Here is a 19,649-nt window from a genome sequence, read left to right as displayed (position 1 = left end):
TAAATAATTTTAAACTAAGCCTGCTGATTATCTTATATTTCTGTCTCTATTATGCAACAAGTATTTCAAGTTCCCTTTAAGAAGTGAAACAATAAACACTCAACAAGGAGATTTATATTATGGCAAAATCCTGGGATAAAAGTTGCTGACTTGTGAAAGCACTTGGATTTTTTCCTCCTTCGAGACTAAGGTCAATAAAAATCTCAGATAATCAACTTGAAAATAGTGGAAATTTATGATCAATATATACAATACACACACTTGTTGAAAGGGAAAGCATAAAATATGTTTTTCACAAAACAGAGCTTTAGAAAATACACAATATATTGTGACACACACATAGGTTTTGATACAAACACAAAAAGCACTTTAAAATTTTACATGATGTTTCAATACCTAGGTTTTCAATTGTATTGTAAAAAGAAAGCTGGTGAGTTGCAGATAGGAACAACAAGAAGACTTTCACAAACACAGCTTTCAGCCAGTAAGCCCTTCATCAAAATTAGATGACAAACACATGCATACACACTCATGCAAACGCAACTCACACACACGACTACAGTTTCAGGCAACTGAGGCTACACTGCAAGCAGCAGCACTAGGGCATGATGGGAGTGGTGACTGGGTGGAAGTAAGGAGGAGGCTGGGGCAGGGAGGGGCTGGGATAGTAGGGTAGGAATGGCAGACAGTGATTTGCTCTTAGGAAGTGTGCAGGGATGGGCTTGAAAGAGGGTAGGGTAGCTACGTGCAGTTGGGCGGTTAGACAGTGGGCAGCAGAGAGGTGGGGAGGGGGGTAGCAGAAAAGACTGGGTGCAATGGAGAAATGAGGGCTATGTAGTGCTGGAATGGGAACAGAGAATGGGCTGGATGGGAGAAGACAATGACTAGCAAAGGTTGAGGTTAGGAGGGTTACAGGAACGTAGGGTATATTGCAGGGAAAGTTCCTACCCACACAATTCAGAAAAGCTGGTGTTGGTGGGAAGGATCCATATGGCACAGGCTGTGAAGCAGTCATTGAAATGAAGGATGTCATGTTTCACAATGTGCTCAGCAACAGGGTGGTCCACTTGTTTCTTGGCCACAGTTTATAGGTAGCCACTCATGCGGACAGACAGCTTGTTAGCTTTCATGCCCACATAGAATGCAGCACAGTGGTTGCAGCTTGGCTTGTAGATCACATGACTGGCTTCACAGGTAGCCCTGCCTTTGATGGAATAGGTGATGTTTGGGACCAGACTGGAGTAAATGGTTGTGGGAGGATGTATATAGGACAGGTCTTGCATCTAGGACTATTACATGGATATGAGCCATGAGCTAAGGATTTGGGAGCAGGGATTGTGTGGTTTTCCTGATGACAGAGATAAGGTCACAGAAACAGTAAAACAGTGATACCTATCACTGAAACTGTTGCGTACAAGAGTGTCATAGCAATCACTGACTGCACAAGCACCTCTGTCTCTTTTTTTCCAAACAATGGAAAATCCAGGATGGAATGTAACAATATGAGAGAAGGAAAGTTGCTACTCAACATATAGTGGAGATGCCCCCACACACACACTCACGCAAGTGCAACTAGCACACACATCTGCAGACTCAGAGAGCTGAAACTACACTGCCAGTGTAGTTTCAGCTCTCTGAGACTGGAGATGTGTGTGCTAGTTGCACTTGCATGAGGGTGTGTGTGCATGTGTGTACGTGTGCCTACTGCTGACAAAGGCCTTAATGGTCGAAAGCTATGTTTGTGTGAATCTTTTTATTGTGCCTATTGCGGCCTAGCATCTCCACTATATGGTGAGTAGCAACTTTCCTTCTCTCGTATTATTACTATTTTTTTTTCTTTTCCATATGATAAAGTGTGGTTTGCAAGAGTCCTGACTGACTGGCTCTATACACAGCTTTTAGTGGATAACAAGAAGCTTCACCTTCACGTCAGCTACACATTTATCTATAGTATTACCTGTTACAACATCTCCTCTACACATTTACTTGAGGTGAAGTTTGTAATTTTACAACTTCCTTTTCCGTATAATTCCCTGAATCTTTTTAACCAGATTGAACAACCAATTGAGGTGGCGCAGTGGTTAGCACACTGGACTCATATACAGTTCAAACCCGTGTCCAGCCACCTGATTAAGGTTTTCCATGATTTCCCTTAATCACTCCAGGCAAATGCCGGGATGGTCCCTTTAAAAGGGAATGGCTGACTTCCTTCACCATTTTCCTGTAATCTGATGGGACCAATGACCTCACTTTTTGGTACTGTCTCTCAAATCAATCAGATTGAACAAGGTGGAAATCAGTTATGTTCATCTCACTTGGAATTGACAGTGCTCAGTCTTGTACGTCTCCCTAGTTAATGGTCCATTGGCTTTCAAGAGCAGTTATAAATATTTCAAATAGTTATTCCTTTACAGCCTGTTCTTTCTCACTGAAAGCTATTACTGTACATGTTTTCTTTGAGCTTGGAAGATACTCTACTTTTGTTCTGGACTTTAATTAACGTGACAGTCATCATTCAAAATACATTTCATGATGGAACTGTCTGATATATTTCCTGTTTCTTCTAATGTTTCCACAATTTCCAATGAAATAATGACATAATTGGAATGAATATCTAAGAACTTAACTAATAAATAAATACACATATGTAGGTCTTAAGGAGAAATAGGTGATTTGATTGCATACTCTTCTCACACACACACACACACATACACACACACACACCATCCCACCCCCACCTCCCGATCAACCATGGACCTTGCCATTCATGGGGAGGCTTGCATCCCTCAGCAATACAGATAGCTGTACCTTAGGTGCAACCACAATGGAGGTGTATGTGTTGAGAGGTCAGACAAACATGTGGTTCCTGAGGAAGGGGCAGCAACCTTTTCAGTAGTTGCAGGGGTAACAGTCTGGATGATTGGCTGATCTGGCCTTGTAACATTAATCAAAATGACCTTGCTGTGCTGGTACTGTGAACGGCTGAAAGCAAGGGGAAACTATAGCCATAATTTTTCCCGAGGGCATGTAGCTTTACTGTATGGTTAAGTGATGATGGTGTCCTCTTTGGTAAAATATTCCAGAGGTAAAATAGTCCCCCATTCGGATCTCCAGGTGGGGACTACTCAGGAGGTCATTGTTATCAGGAGAAACAAAACTGGTGTTCTATGGATCAGAGCATGGAATGTCAGGTCCCTTAATTGGGCAGATGGTTAGAAAATTTAAAACGGAAATGGCTAGGTTAAAGTTAGATATAGTGAGAATTAGTGAAGTTCAATGGCACGAGGAACAAGACTTCTGGTCAGTTGAATACAGGATTATAAATACAAAATCAAACAGGGGTATTGCAGGAGTAGGTTTAATAATGAATAAATAAATAGGAGTGCGGGTACGCTACTATGAACAGCATAGTGAATGCATTATTGTAGCCAAGACAGACACAAAGCCCATGTCTAACACAGTAGTACAAGTTTACATGCCAGCTAGCTCTGCAGATGACAAAGAGATTGAAGAAATGTATGATGAGGTAAAAGAAATTATTGAGATAGAGAAGGGAGACGAAAATTTAATCATCGTGGGGGACTGGAATTCAATAGTAGGAAAAGGAAGAGAAAGAAAAGTAGTACGTAAAACTGGAATGGGGGTAAGGAATGAAAGAGGAAGCTGCCTGGTAGAATTTCGCACAGAGCATAACTTAATCATAGCTAACACTTTCTTTAAGAATCGTGAAAGAAAGTTGTATATATGGAAGAGGCCTGGAGACACTGGAAGGTTTCAGATAGATTATATAATTGTAAGACAGAGATTTAGGAACCAAGTTTTAAACTGTAAGACATTTCCAGGAGCAGATGCAGATTCTGACTATAATCTATTGGTTATGAACTGTAGATTAAAACTGAAGAAACTGCAAAAAGGTGGGATTTTAAGGAGATGGGACCTGCACAAACTGAAAGAACAAGAGGTTGTAGAGAGTTTCAGAGAGAGCATTGCAGAGCATAAGAAGAAAAATGGGTAGATTTGAGACAGGAAATAGTGAAGGTAGAGAAGGATCAAGTAGGTAAAGAGACAAGAGCTAGTAGAAATCCTTGGGTAACAGAAGAGATATTGAATTTAATTGATGAAAGGAGAAAATATAAAAACTGCAGTAAATGAAGCAGGCGAAAAGGAATACAAACGTCTCAAAAATGAGCTCAACAGGAAGTGCAAAATGGCTAAGCAGGGATTGCTAGAGGGCAAATGTAAGGATGGAGAGGCATATATCACTAGGGGTAAGATAGATACTGCCTACAGGAAAATTAAAGAGACCTTTGCAGAAAAGAAAACCACTTGTATGAATATCAAGAGCTTAGATGGAAAAACCAGTTCTAAGCAAAGAAGGGAAAGCAGAAAAATGGAAGGAGTATCTAGAGGGTCTACACAAGGGTGATGTACTTGAGGGCAATATTATAGAAATGGAAGAGGACATAGGTGAAGATGAAATGGGAGATATGGTACTGCATGAAGAATTTGACAGAGCACTGAAAGATCTAAGTCAAAACAAGGCCCCAGCAATAGACAATATGCCATTAGAACTACTGATAGCCTTGGGAGAGGCAGCCCTGACAAAACTCTACCGTCTGGTCAGCAAAATGTATGAGACAGGTGAAATACCCTCAGACTTCAAGAAGAATATAATAAAACCAATCCCAAAGAAAGCAAGTGTTGACAAGTGTAAAAATTACCGAACTATCTATTTAATAAGTCACAGCTGCAAAATACTGACATGAATTCTTTATGTGCAAATGGAAAAATTGGTAGAAGCCAACATCACCTACGTTTCTAGCATTTGTAGACTTAGAGAAAGCTTTTGACAATGTTGACTGGAATACTCTCTTTCAAATTCTGAAGGTGGCAGGGTCAAATACAGGGAGCGAAAGGCTATTTACAATTTGTACAGAAACCAGATGGCAGTTTTATGAGTCGAGGGACATGAAAGGGAAACAGTGGTTGGGAAGGGAGTGAGACAGGGTTGTAGCCTCTCCCCAATGTTATTCAATCTATATATTGAGCAAGCAGTAAACAAAAGAAAAATTTGTAGTAGGAATTAAAATCCATGGAGAAGAAATAAAAATTTTGAGGTTTGCTGATGACATTGTAATTCTGTCAGATACAGCAAAGGACCTGGAAGAGCAGTTGAACAGAATGGACAGTGTCTTGAAAGGAGGCTACAAGATGAACATCAACAAAAGCAAAACAAGGATAATGGAACGTAGTCTAAATAAATCAAGTGATTCTGGGGGTATTACATTAGGAAATGAAACAATTAAAGTAGTAGATGATTTGCCATTTGGGGAGTAAAATAACTGATGATGGTCGAAGTAGGCAGGATATAAAAGGTAGACTTGCAATGGCAAGAAAAGCCTTTCTGAAGAATAGGAATTTGTCAATGTCAAGTATAGATTTAAGTGTCAGGAAGTCTTTTCTCAAAGTATTTGTATGGAGTGTAGGTATGTATGATGTGAAATGTGTATGATAAGTAGTTTAGACAAGAAGAGAATAGAAGCTTTTGAAATGTCATGCTACAGAAGAATGTTGAAGGTTAGATGCGTAGTTCATGTAACTAATGAGGAGGTACTGAATAGAACAAGGGAGAAGAAAAATTTGTGGCCCCACTTGACAAGAAGAAAGGATTGGTTGGTAGGACATGTTCTGAGGCATCAATGGATCACCAATTTAGTAGTGGAGGGCAGTTTGGAGTGTAAAACCCACAGAGGGAGACCAAGAGATGAATACACTAAGCAGATTCAGAAGAATGTATGGAAATGAAGAAACTTGCAAAGGATATAGTAGCATGGAGAGCTGCATCAAATCAGTCTCTGGACTGCAGACCACAACAACAACACTACATTCTTCAATTTTCATCTTCGCCAAGGCTTAAAACCGGATTCCACATTACTGTGAATCTCTGGAACCTGCACAAAGATGGATGCTATTATCAAGTATACACCAAGAAATCACAAAGAAAATTAGTTCAGTTTTATCTACATCATTAACACATAGCAATACAGCAAAGGCAACCGCTAATTATTATGAATCTTGAAGGAGTTGCAAATACATGTGAGTAGTAACTGTGAAAATCTATGTCACAGAAACTATCAATAGAAACTGAAATTCAATTTATCTGTTCACTAATGTGCCATCAGCTGAGGATATATGCTCACCATATTGTGGATATGCTGTCTGCTACAGCTGCAGCAGAGGGGTACACTCCCCCAGCCATCTGGCATTCTCTGAATTTGGTAAATCTCAATATTAAAAAAATAATAATAATAAACTTGCAGTGTGCCTAAAATTTTGACGCTGTGTTTTTTTTTTCCAGTATATTCTTCCTGTTCAAAAAAATTTATGGCAGGTTCCGACATATCAGATTGGACAGTTCCCTTGTGAGAAGTTCGGAACACTAGTCTGTCATATTTAGCACTGAGCCATGGAGCCACTTAAGGTTACCTAAGACTAAATGTAAGGAATAATGCAAAAATAGTCCTCTACTATAAAGTTACCTAAGTTATTTAAAAAAATGAGTGGTCAGTGTACCAAAACTCTAATGATGGAAACTCCATATCAACAATGTAGGAAAAGTAAGATTGTTACTTACCGTAAAGAAGACTTGTGAAGTTGCAAACAGGCACAATTAAAAGACACCTACATAAAGTTTTAAGCCACAGCTTTCATGAGCAAAAGATAAACACACACCATTTATACACACAAGCAAGGACACCTCATGGGCACATGACTGCCAGCTCCACAGCTTGGGCCAGACTGCATCTATCATGAGGGGGAGGGGTGCAAGCAGCAATCTGGGTGGTGAGGGGAAGGGGAAGGGATAGTAGTGTATGGGTGGTAGGAGAGAGGAACACTTTCTGTCACGGTATGCAGGGACTAGGGACTAGAATGCCAACAGGCACAGCATCAGGATGTTGTGGGGTGGGGATGTGGGTAAAAAAAGAGCAAAAGAGGAGAGGAGCGCAGAAAGATGGATGGGTGCATTCGAAGAGGGTAGCAAACAAAGAGGGTGGTAGACAAGAATGGGGAGAAGGAGACAGGACAGAAAGGGGGTGGAAACTGTTGGGCGAAGGGTGTGGGGACAGTATGTTACCATAGGTTGAGGCCAGGATAATTACGAGAGTAGAGAAAGTGTTTTGAGGATAGTTCCCATGTGTGCAGTTCAGAAAAGCTGGTGGTGGAGGGGAGGACCCAGATGGCTCAAGTAGTGAAGCAAGTATGTTGCACCAAAACTCTGTTAGTCACGAGGAAGGAAGCCTCTTGTCAAAAATATGGCATAAGCTGAATGTCAATTATACACTAACAGTAAAAGCTGATGAAGGAAACACCACTGTCATTGTGTACAAATGGGAATGCACCAGAAGAACTCTATAAAATTTTTCCTCTGTTAATAAATACATCAAAAAAAGTTTTGCATCACCCAAGTTCCCAGAACTCCTGAAGGTAGACATTGACTATGGATATTGTATCATGGACACAGTCCCTTTCACTGTTCAGAGATGTCACTAAACCTGCCCAATGATGTAAACAACCACGCACGAGCAGTGCCTATTAGATGGAGAGGGTCCAACAGCCGATCAGCTCCAGTCATTCCACCAAGAAGTAGGTACATGGCTCATGTTGTCTGTAGTTCATCCAGACCTAGACAGTCAATACCGTGGTTCGATCGCATTCACATTGTTACTTTGTGCCAGGAAGGGGTCTCAACAAGGGAAGTGTCCAGGCATCTCTGAGTGAACCAAAGCGATATTGTTCAAACATGGAGGAGATACAGAGAGACAGGAACTGTTGATGACATGCCCAGCTCAAGCTGCCCAAGGGCTACTACTGCAGTGGATGACTGCTACCTATGGATTATGGCTTGGAGGAACCCTAACAGCAATGCCACTATGTTGAATAATGCTTTTTGTGCAGCCACAGGACATCTTGATATGACTCAAACTGTGCACAATAGGCTGCATGATGTACAACTTCACTCCCAACATCCATGGCAAGGTCCATCTTTGCGAACAAGACACCATGCAGCGCAGAACAGATGGTCCCTACAACATGTCGAATTGACCGCTCAGGATTGGCATCACATTCTCTTCACCAATGAGTATTGCATATGCCTTCAACCAGATAATCATCAGAGATGTGTTTGGAGGCCTTAGACACACTGTCCAGCGAGAGCAGCAAGGTGGAAGTTCCCTGCTGTTTTGGGGTGGCATTATTTGGGGCTGACATATGCTGCTGGTGGTTGTGGAAGGAGCTGTAACAACTGTACGCTGCATGACTACCATCCTCCAACCAATAGTGCAACCATATTGGCAGCATATTGGTGAGGCATTTGTCTTCATGGATGACAACTCGTGCCTCCATCGTGCACATCTTGTGAATGACGTCCCTCGACTAGAGTGTTCTTCATGTTCTCCAGACATGAACCCTATCGAACATGCCTGGGATAGATTGAAAAGGGCTGTTTATGGACAACATGACCCACCAACCACTCTTGAGGGATCTAAGCTGAATTGCCAATTAGGAGAGGGGAGGGGGGGGGGGGGCGGCCTCGACCAACAGTGCCTTGATGAACTAGTGGATAGTATGCCACCACGAATAAAGGCATGCATCAATGCAAGAGAGCATGCTACTGAGTATTAGTGGTACTATTGTGTACAGGAATCTGGTCCACCACCTCTGGAGGTTTCACCATATGATGGTACAACAAGAAATGTGTGGTTTTCAAGAGGAATAAAAAGAGCAGAAATGATGCTTATGTTGATCTCTATCCTAATTTTTCGTACAGGTTCCAGAACTCTCGGAATCGAGGTGATGCAAAACCTTTTTTGATGTGTGGAATACTACAGAGGTGATCCCTCTCAATTAAAAGCTGCTTAGCATGTCTAACCACCACTTAACCACATTATTCTTAAATTGTTACTACAGGAGAAATAACAAAAAAATGAGACACTATTCAGATACTTACACTTAACACACAAGGTTTTTCTTCATATTTCAGCACAAATGAGATTATTATCATGCAGTTTGCTTTCAGTTGTTTAGAAACTAATGAGAGTTAATTGTTGATATCTCAGTGTGAACATATATTCAGTTATTGCTGTATATACATGGAAGAAAATTTCTTGAAAAAGGAGATCAGATTAGTGTGGGATCAATAAAACTAAAACTAAAAGCTTTAAAACCTTTTGTCTTTAGTGAATGATAGTTTACCTGCCACTGGCCCTCTATCTGGGCCTGTGAGCTCTCCGCGTCCTGTGTATTCTCTGTATGTACTGCAGCGTATCGAACTGCAATAGGAACTGCTCTCATGAGATTTGACAAGCTTACTGTGATTAGAGACACTCGGCCAGTAGACAATGTTGCAAGTGAAGCTCCTAAAATTATCATTTTCTTGTAATATCACGATAAATCCAATATTGTTCTAGGACTACTGTCATAAAAAATACAATAGTTACATTATTTTGAAATAAATTATGATAAAAATTATTTGTTTTAACATTAAATGTGTCACAAACCTAGTCTCTTATTTGGGTCTTTAAGTGGGCTAACATAATTCCCTTCTGGTGTCACATCTCCTAATTTATTTAGTAGGTTCTCACGAGGTATTCTGTATCTATTGAACTGCACAAAACCATTATCCACCCCATTCAGTCCAATTTTCTCTCCCACGTCACCGACAAGAACACCAGCAAAAGGCTGAAGGGTTGCTGGATCCCTAATGGGAACTATAAATGCATGTAAACCATGGTCTGTTTTATCTGGTGTTATAAGCTTTGCATATACTAATCCATGGGTACAGCCTTTCCCTGCAAAGAAAAGTTAATTTATATGGTTAATTTTATTTCCAGGGTTTTACTCACTTCACTAATTTTTAATGTAACAAAAATATAGTACTCTATGTTATTTGTAAAACTGTTTTTGTGTTGAACCTTCTTAACAAATAAGCTTGCAGTATCAAGTGAAACTCATTAACACCATATGTGAGAGGAAACAGCACCTACACATCATGTATTAGAACCAAAATAAGTGGAGTGAGCTGAAAGTAAAGCTTCTACCATAACAAAAGCCACAAGAAATTAAGAAAGTTTTTTATAAATAACACATTTGCATATTTTTTTAATAAACTTGTCCTTCTTCTATTACACTAATACCACACTTACTTCCAATCTGTTGCCACAAGATCCATAACCATCTGGAAGGCAAGGTTCCAGGACTTATCCTATGTACCCACCCAGCACATCCTGTTTCAGCTCCTCAAGGCATATCCTATCCTATGAGGATTTCTATTATTTACTAGGTCAATGAGTTGGTGAAGGAAGCAGTTAAAGAAAAGAAGGAAGAATGGTAAGAATGAAACAGAGACAAAAAGGAAACTGCCCAGAACACAAAAAGGAATGTAAGAAAGAGGTAGCAGAAGAAGAGAGGAAAAGTTGGGAGGAATTGACACAAGAGTTGGAAAATGACGATAATGGAAGGAAAAGGATGCGGATTTGAATTGCAAGAATTACAAGGAATTAAAGTACTTACACAAAACCAATGAAAGGGGAGAATGGAGAGCTAATAACGCAGAGGAGATGAGTAAAACATAGAAAATAGTGACAAAAAGAGATAGAAGTATGGCGGGGGGGACCTAGACCTGGAAAAAGAGAAAGACACTGGAAAAATGTTCCTATTGGAGCAAAACAAAAGCTGAATATGTCCCACTTTATTAAAAGACTCTGACTGAAGAGTGGGTACCAGCTGCCTCATTCTACATTCCTCAGTGTCCTTAAAATTTTTCACCAAAATATTGACATGCAACATATTCATGCTCTTTCTAATATGCAACTCACCACTCAGTCCCACAAGCTCTCTAACTGTAATTCGCTCACACTCACTAGTCCATAACTGTAAGTTTCTCATGCCCATCCACTCCCAACTGTCCATTCTCACTCTCTCATCTGACCCAACTAATTGTCATTATCTTTCAGGGCTTCTCCAACTGTCACTGTTCAGTGTCTCACAGCCACAGACACCTTCCTTCTGTCCTACTACTAGTGTCTCCTCTCACTGTCACGGCCTCCCTCTTGTTCTCTCTCTCTGCTACTATCTCATTCCTTCCTTCCCACTGCTGCCATCTTCTCATGGCCACTAACTCACTTCTTTGTTGCCACTATCACAGACTGTCTCTCTCTCATTATCACTGGCTCTCATCCAGTTCCACTTCCTCCTCCTCATTATTCCTCTCCCACTGTCTCTGTCTCCTTCACTTTTTTCCTAGCACCGTTCTCTCACTGTCTACTATCTTCCAGTGGCACAGTGTCCCTCTCTTTCTTTCACTCTGTCACTGTCTCCCTAACTCTTTCTATTCCACTATCACTGTCTACTAATGAGTGTCTCAAAAGAAATTTTACATTTGATGTGTCAAAATAAAATAGAGGCTACATTCTATCAACTAAAACTTTATTTATATTGAAATGAACAGTTTATGAATTTACATCACAAAATAATGTCATTTAAATGCAGTCCAGCACGTCTACAGCGCTTACTTAAACAATGATGGCTCGGCATGTAGGTACTGGAATGGCTGCCACTTCGCTACAGATATTTTCTTCCAATTGTTCCAGAGAAGTTGGATTATTGACATACTCTTTAGATTTGACCTATCCTCATAGTAAAAAATCCATGGGTCTCAAATGAGGATTGCATGGGGCCAATTCATGCCACTCCTCCTGGGGATCAATTTGTCAGGAAAAATTTCATGAATTCGAAGTATACACACATTGGATACCTGTGCTGTGGCTCAATCTTGCTGAAACCATGTTCTTTGGTCATAACTAGAAAAGTTGTGCAATTCAAGTATCAAAAAGTCATTTAACATTGTCACATAATGTTCTGCACACATTGTACGTTCACAACCTCTCTTGTTCTCGAAAAAGCAGGAGCTAGTTAATTCTCGAGTCGACAATGCAACCTGTACAATAACATTTGGTGAAGGAAGGGGTTTCTGATGTTTCTGTTAAGGATTTGCTGCACGCCAGTTGCAGCAATTTTGTGTATGGACATGACTGTTCAGGTGAAAATGAGCCTCATCAGAAAAGAATATGCTCAATGACGGGCACTCAGTCACATTATTAATGAACTGCAGCCTTTGTCTGACATCCTGAGGCTTTAATTCTTGCACCAATTGGATTTTGTAAAGGTGCAGTTTAAGGTCTTTTTGCAGAATTCGGTATAGTGATGATCTATGTACATTTAAAGAACTTGCATGCTTACTAATGGAGAGGTTAGGGTTGTCATGAACAGAACAACTTACACTCTCCACAAATTCCCTCTTCTTGATGATCTTACTCACCCAGATTTTGGCATGGCCAGCAGTGTTGAACTGGTCTCCTCATACAGTGTGATCCATTTCCAGGTAAGGGGAAGACTTTGCGCACCATTTATAATGGGCATTTAAATGAAACCCGGTCACTAGTGTAAAGTAACGGTAATGATTTTACTAACTCAAAACTGTAGTTATAAAAAGTACACATATTCAAAGATAGTCACCAAAACTGTTGGCACATTTATCCCACTGTGGCATTAGCTGATTGATTCCATCCTTGAAGAAGCTAGTAGGCTGCTGTTGGATCCAGGCCAGGACCCAGCCACACACTTCACCATCCATTGTGAATCGATGTCCATGAATAGCTTGTTTTTGAGGTCCAAACACATGGTGAAAGTTCAGGACTGTATAGTGGATGTTTCAGCATTTACCACTGAAACTGCTGCAATGTCATCTTCAACGCATTGACCGTGTGTGGGCAGGCACTGTAATGCAGGAGGATAATGCCATTGGACAACACGCTTCAGCGTTTTGACTTGATGGCCCACCTAATGTTCTGTAAAGTGGCTTGATAATGCTGGACATGAAAATGAATCACTCCCCATTGTTCCTGCTTACTCGCCTGCATGTTCGGTAGTGGACGATAACTTGTGTGACCACCTTCTCTTCGGCATGAAACCACACTGGCGCTATGCAACATCAAATGGCGCACACGCATCAGTCTCTCTACCAGTAGATGGTGCCACCATACCAGCAGTTTTGTGGTGCCACCTTACATGTAAGGCAAAGGTAGACACACTGACTTGGTTTTGTTTGAATGAACCTCATAATTTACTGTATGGAATACATAATCACTGCAAAATTCCCTACACACTACAGCTGTCAAATCACCATTTTTGTAAAATTCTCACACACAGAATGTGTGGTCTGCTCCCAAGAAGTACTCCATATTGACTGAATTTCTAAAGGCCAAGCAAGTGATGAACGTACTCCCCACTCTCCTCCAAATTGTTAGGCATGTGCAGGTAGCTTTTCAAATATAAATTTTCTTTTCATACGTCCTGTACCTTCCTGTATTTATTACTTCTCCATCTCTTTCCTGCTTGCACTGTTTCATTCTCTCTCAGCACATGAGTATACAAGCCAATATTTTTGTGAAAAGCTTTAAAGGTGCTGAGGAAGGTAGAGTGAGGCACCTGGTACCCACTTTTTAGCCAGACTGTTTTAATAATGAGGAGCATATTCACCTTTTTTGTTCTCCAATACAATCATTTTTCTGCTGGTTCTCTTCTTTTCCCTACCACAGCAGGGCATGTCACTCATATCAAAAGAACTTGATGCAATTCAAACAATGCAAAACTAATTTTACACATCACACCAGATTTTACGTGCACAAAATATTTGCTTGTGTTTCAGTACTACAACATGGAGCACCCAGGACCCTTCTGATGATAATGGAGACACTTTACATCATATTTCTCTGTGCTAATCATTTCATAAACTACATTTTCACCTCATGTTGCATTTTACTTGTGTAGCTTACATGCAAAAATAGGGTAACTTTGAACCTCTGTGTCTTGGAAAGTGATAAAATATTTCTAGAAAATTTTTGAAGTTGTTCAAGACTAGAATTTTAGGAATATATCATAAAAATTACAGCTATTTGCTGTGCATAACCATATTGGCATCTGTGTCTGAGGTTTGGTTCACTGCTGACAGTGAAAAAATGGTGAAAAACACTTTTCTTGGGGTTTTCTCAGGAACCATCCATGAATTTATGCAAATGCCTCATTCATTCATTCATTCATTCACGGGTATGTCTCTCAGTTTCATTAAATCATCAGTTTAACATGGGTATATCTGTCATCAATCAATATTTTTAGTTTTTATGTACATATTTTATGTGTATTAGCAGGGTAATTTTTAACCTCTGTATCTGGGAAGGGATAAAGATAAAAAATATATAAAAATAAAAAAATTCAAGATTGTCTGAGATCAGGATCTTAGGAATGTGTCATACAAATGTCAGCCATTTGCTGTGCATAGCCATGTTGGAATATTCAGCTAGGTTTTGGTCTGCTAGTTGTAGTGAAAATATAGCAAAACAACACTTCTCTGGGATTTTCTGAGGAACCACCCATGAACAAATGGTGCCTCCATAAGTCCCATTGAGCCCACCATAGACCACATCAAATGCAAAAAGGACCAACAGATCTGCTTAATTTGAATAAGCAGTAGGGAGTGCATAATATTCATACTTTGACCCTATACTGTACGATAGTGACACTAAGATGATTCTTCTGTTGGGCATACAAACAGTCACTAGTCCAATGGCTTTCCTGAATGCTTGACCCTAACTTTTTGTCACCAACGGAACCCAAGGTATGGGCACCGGTAAATCCCGTGTTTAATTGCGGTGTTTTGGAACATATTGGTAAGCATGTTTTTGCATGTATACTGATATTACAGTGTTAGAAGTGGAAACAGCTGTTAGAAGAATGAATACAAGAAAGGCAGCTTGGATAGATGAAATAAGTGAGGAGATGATAAAGGCAGCTGGACCTACTGAACTACAATGGTTATACAGATGGCTAAGCTGCATAAGAACACAGAAATGCATCTCAAGAATAGAGAAAGGCAACAATAATTCCATTATTCAAAAAGGGAGACAGAAAGGTACATGATAACTATAGAGTGATGACACTGGTATCTCACATAGCAAAAATAATGAAAAGATTCTGGAAAGAAGATCGTGGGGAAAAAGTGGAAGGTCCACTAGAAGAGTAGCAGCACAGCTTTTGAAATGCTAAATCAACAGTGGACCCAGTGTTTAGTTTGAGGCAGTTGCTGGAGAGTAATTGGGAGTAAAGGAAAGACCCAGTGACGATATTTACTGATTTAGTAAACATGTACAATAGTGTCCCCAGAAAAAAAGGTATGAAAAACCTTGGAGAGGAAGTGGTTTGGAAAACAATCAACTGAAATTCCTTAGGCAATTATGACACGAGCTTCAGCTGTGTCCGGACTCAAGTTCGAAGCACTGATTGGTTTAGGAATGTTACACGCCTGAGACAAGAACATGTGGTATGCTCATTATTATTTATAATGGTGATTGATGAAGTTGTGAAAGAAGGAAAAGACCCTTACAGAGGAAGGCAGATGAAATGATTGCTTTCTACAATCAATATTGTGTTGTGAGGGACTAACAGTAAGGATTTACAAGAAAGACTGAGTAACAGAAAGAAAAAAAAATTGAGAAATTTGGTATGAAATTCAGTGCAGAGGAAAGTAAGGCTATGGTGGTCAGGGGACGCAGAGAAGGGAAAGGACAAATTGATATTAAAGGGCAGGGAATTAAAATGATGGACAACTTCAAATATTTAGGAAGTGACATAATTCTTGCATTCTATGCAAGGCTGGAGGTAGAAATTCGCAAAATCGTGCAACAGAGCAATGCATTTTACCAGTGTGTGAGGGGCTCAGTTTGGAGAAGGGAGATGCAAATGAAGCATAACAAAGTGCTGTACAGCACATACTTTACATGGATACTGACATACAGATGGGAGACACAGTCAATGATAAGAAGAAAGGAGGGTAGAATCCAAGATAATGAAATGAAATTCCTAAGAATCGAAGAGAGACAGAGTGAGGAACAAAGAAGTTAGGAAGCAAACTGGAATTAACAAGGTTAATGAGCGAACTGAGGAGAGTACAATGAAATGATTTGGACGTGTAAAGAGAGTACGAGAAGGAAGAACAACAAAAGGAATGATACAGGTGAAGTTTGAGGGCAAGAGGGAGACCCCAAGCAAGATGGATTGACTCAGTTAAGACCATTAAAAGAAGAAGGAATCTGGACTGTAACACAACAGTTACAGAAGAAAAATGGTGGAAAGACAGGGCAAAATGCACAAGTACCGTAAATGTTCCAAACCAGACCAATGATGGATAAATGGAGACAAAGATGATGATGAACAGCTCCACTGTAGCTCTGGCAAAGCCATAGATTTTGGGGCATGACCACTGATGAGGTGCGTTTCTCCGAATGACTAGCTGCTGCCAAATATTAGCGTCTGTGAAGTAGATGCATGGGAATTGCCCTCGCAGAATGTCCTGTGATCCTGCAGTCCTCCTGCCCTCAATCTCTACTAGACGCTGTCACACACCCACCTCCATACTTGTTCTTCTCCCCATAGCCCTTACTTCACTCATTCTACACTGACAACCTCTTGCCTGCAGTCACCTCTTGCTACATTCATTCTCTTCTGTGCCACTAGTCAGTCAAAACAATACAACCATACAGCTGTATGCATTAGTGTGTGTGTGTGTGTGTGTGTGTGTGTGTGTGTGTGTGTGTGTGTGTGTCCTGTAATGACTGCCTTTGAAGGCATTAGTAACATATTCAGTACATGAAGTATAAATAAATACACACAGCAAAGGAAGTTTTGCATCATCCTGGTTCCCAGGACTCCTCACGACAGACGTTGACTGTGGATATTGTATCACAGACACTGTCCCTTTCACTGTTCAGAGATGTCACTAAACCCACCCAAAGATGTAAACAACCATGCATGAGCAGCACCTATTACACTGAGGGGCACCGACAGCCAATCAGTTCCAGTCATTCCACCAGGAAGGAGGTACACGGCTCATGTTGTCTGTAGTTAAACCATGCCTAGATGGTCAATGCCGCAGTTTGATCATGTCCGCATTGTTACTTTGTGCCAGGAAGGGCTCACAACTAGGGAAGTGCCCAGGCATCTCGGAGTGAACCAAAGCGTTGTTGTTTGGACATGGAGGAGATAAAGTGAGATATCAACTGTCAATGACATGCCTCGATCAGGCTGCCCAAAGGCTACTACTGCTGTGTATGGCCGCTACCTACTGATTATGGCTTGGAGGAAGCCTGACAGCAATGCCACCATGTTGAATAATGCTTTCCGTATAGCCACAGGATGTCATGTTACAACTCAAACTTTGTGCAATAGGCTCCACAATGCGTAACTTCACTCCTGACGTCCATGGCGAGGTCCACCTTTGCAACCACGACACCATGTAGCATGGTACTGATGGGCCCAACAACATGCCAAATGGACTGCTCACGATTGGCATCACGTTCTCTTCACCGATGAGCATCCCATATGTCTTCAATCAGACAATCGTCAGAGACGGGTTTGGAGGCAACCCGGTCAGGCTGAATGCCTTAGACACACTGTCCAGTGAGAGTAGCAAGGTGGAGGTTCCCAGCTGTTTTGGGGTAGCTGGTGAACACGGATGGCGCCATAATGGCTGTAAGATATGTGAATGCCATCCACTGACTGCCAGTGCAACCATATCGGCAGCATATTGGCGAGGCATTTGACTTCATGGATGACAATTCGTGCCCCCATTGTGAACATCTTGTGAATGACTTTCTTAAGGATAATGACATCACTCAACTAGAGTGGCCAGCATGTTCTCCAGACATGAATCCTATCGAACATACCTGGGATAGATTGGAAAGGGCTGGTAATAGACGACGTTACCTACCTGTCACTCTGAGGGATCTATGCCAAATTGCCTTTGAGGAGTGTAACAATCTGGACCAACAGTTCCTTGATGAACTTGTGAAAAGGTCTGGCCAACAGTGCCTTGATGAATTTGTGAATAGTATGTCATGATGAATACAGGCATGCATCAATGCAAGAGGACATGATACTGGGTATTACAGGTACAGGGCTGTACAGCAATCTGGACCGCCACCTCTGAAGGTCTCACTGTACGGTGCTACAACATGCAATGTGTGGTTTTCACTAACAATAAAAAGGGCAAAAATGATGTTTATGTTGATCTCTATTCCAATTTTCTGTACAGGTTCCCGAACTCTCGGAACCGAGGTGATGCAAAACTTTTTTTGATGTGTGTACATACAAATACATGAGATGCATTAATGTTTCTATAGTAGGAGAAGAGACTGATCATGATTGTGTCTCAATTGCAGCATCTGCTTAAGTACTGAATTCCCAGATGTGAACTATACAGTGTATAGAGTGAATAATTCTTGAATGTGACATACAAATTCCCACTGAATCCAGATATACTACATTGCATTTAAAAAATAAATAAAAGGAAAAAAAAGAAGCAGAATGTTATTGGTACTTGCTTACATGGGGGTTGATGTTCGCTCAGGATGGTCAGAAACAGCCTGAAAAGCTTGTAAAGGTATTGCAGGGTAGATTGTGCTGAGAAATAATTCTAAAGAAAAACTCTGGTATGTCACGTTGGTGTCAATTTAATTAGCACTGAAGCTGGCCAATCAGGTTGTTGCACCTGTTTGAGGAAACCAAGCAAAGAACACATGTGGCAACTCTATCTCTGCAGGCTGCTTGAAATTGTGTGCATAGTGACCCGATTGGATACTTCAGTGTTCACTGTATCGAATTGTCTCTTAACAATTATTTCTCCAAAGAACCTACCCCGCAACATGCTTACAAGCTTTTCAGACTGTTTCTGGCCACCCTTTATTTCTTCTCCCCAAATCTTTCTATTCTGTAGAGGAAAAATAATGCATTAATCATACATCAGTTTTCTCTCTTTTTTTGTCATGCTAGAACATATTTTCTCTATGTAATTGTTATTTTGAAAACAAAAGTTACTTATTCAAATTACAGTTAACTCCACATACAGCCAAATATGAATCAGTAAGTATGACAATAAAGGCACTGTTATGTGCACCTACTGCAATCAAGCTATGTCTTTCAATCTGTCACAGTTAATGTGGTTTGTATGAGAAATAGTAACTATTATAGTATTGTAAATCTACATTTATTATCAAAAATTCTTCTTTTCTTCCAGATGAGAATATATCAGTTCTGAAAGCTCAAGACACTATGAATATGGCATTCCTTTCCCTATATGTGAGTGTAACTTACAAACTTTAAAATATATATAAACATTGGAAAATACAAACTGGAATAATGATATGAACTGGACAGACTGTTACTCATTACATCTAGGAGGCACTGCCAGTTTCTACACAAGTTGCTTCATGCTTCAGCACACACACACACACACACACACACACACACACACACACACACACATGAGACAGCAAAAGTCACACGTGTGTGAACTGAATTGTCTGTGTGTGTGGGGGGGTGGGGGTGGGGGGAGTGCAGAGGGGGGGGGGAGGATTTGGAGGGGCTGAGGAGGATCGTTGGGAGGGAACATGTGTGCATGCATGCAATTCGTTTGTTCGTTTGAGTGTGTTTCTTTTCATCTGCTGAAGTAACTTGTCCAATACCGTGACAATATTTTTGAT

General features: G+C 40.6%; 1 protein-coding gene across 4 annotated transcripts in view; it reads right to left on the bottom strand.

The window, feature by feature from the left end:
- Window positions 1–19,649, bottom strand: part of LOC126187665 (peroxisomal acyl-coenzyme A oxidase 3-like) — a 319,748-nt gene that overhangs the window by 148,334 nt on the left and 151,765 nt on the right. For all 4 annotated transcript variants that reach the window (XM_049928892.1, XM_049928893.1, XM_049928891.1 and 1 more), the window contains 2 exons: window positions 9,558–9,848; window positions 9,253–9,416 (listed from right to left, as the gene is read on the bottom strand). In XM_049928892.1, coding sequence (XP_049784849.1) covers window positions 9,253–9,416; window positions 9,558–9,848 — 455 coding nt within the window. The remainder of the gene's footprint in view (window positions 1–9,252; window positions 9,417–9,557; window positions 9,849–19,649) is intronic.

The sequence above is a fragment of the Schistocerca cancellata genome, chromosome 5 (genome assembly GCF_023864275.1).
Source record: "Schistocerca cancellata isolate TAMUIC-IGC-003103 chromosome 5, iqSchCanc2.1, whole genome shotgun sequence".
In the NCBI taxonomy this organism is placed as follows: domain Eukaryota; kingdom Metazoa; phylum Arthropoda; class Insecta; order Orthoptera; family Acrididae; genus Schistocerca; species Schistocerca cancellata.
This window is presented reverse-complemented; position numbering and strand designations above follow the sequence as displayed.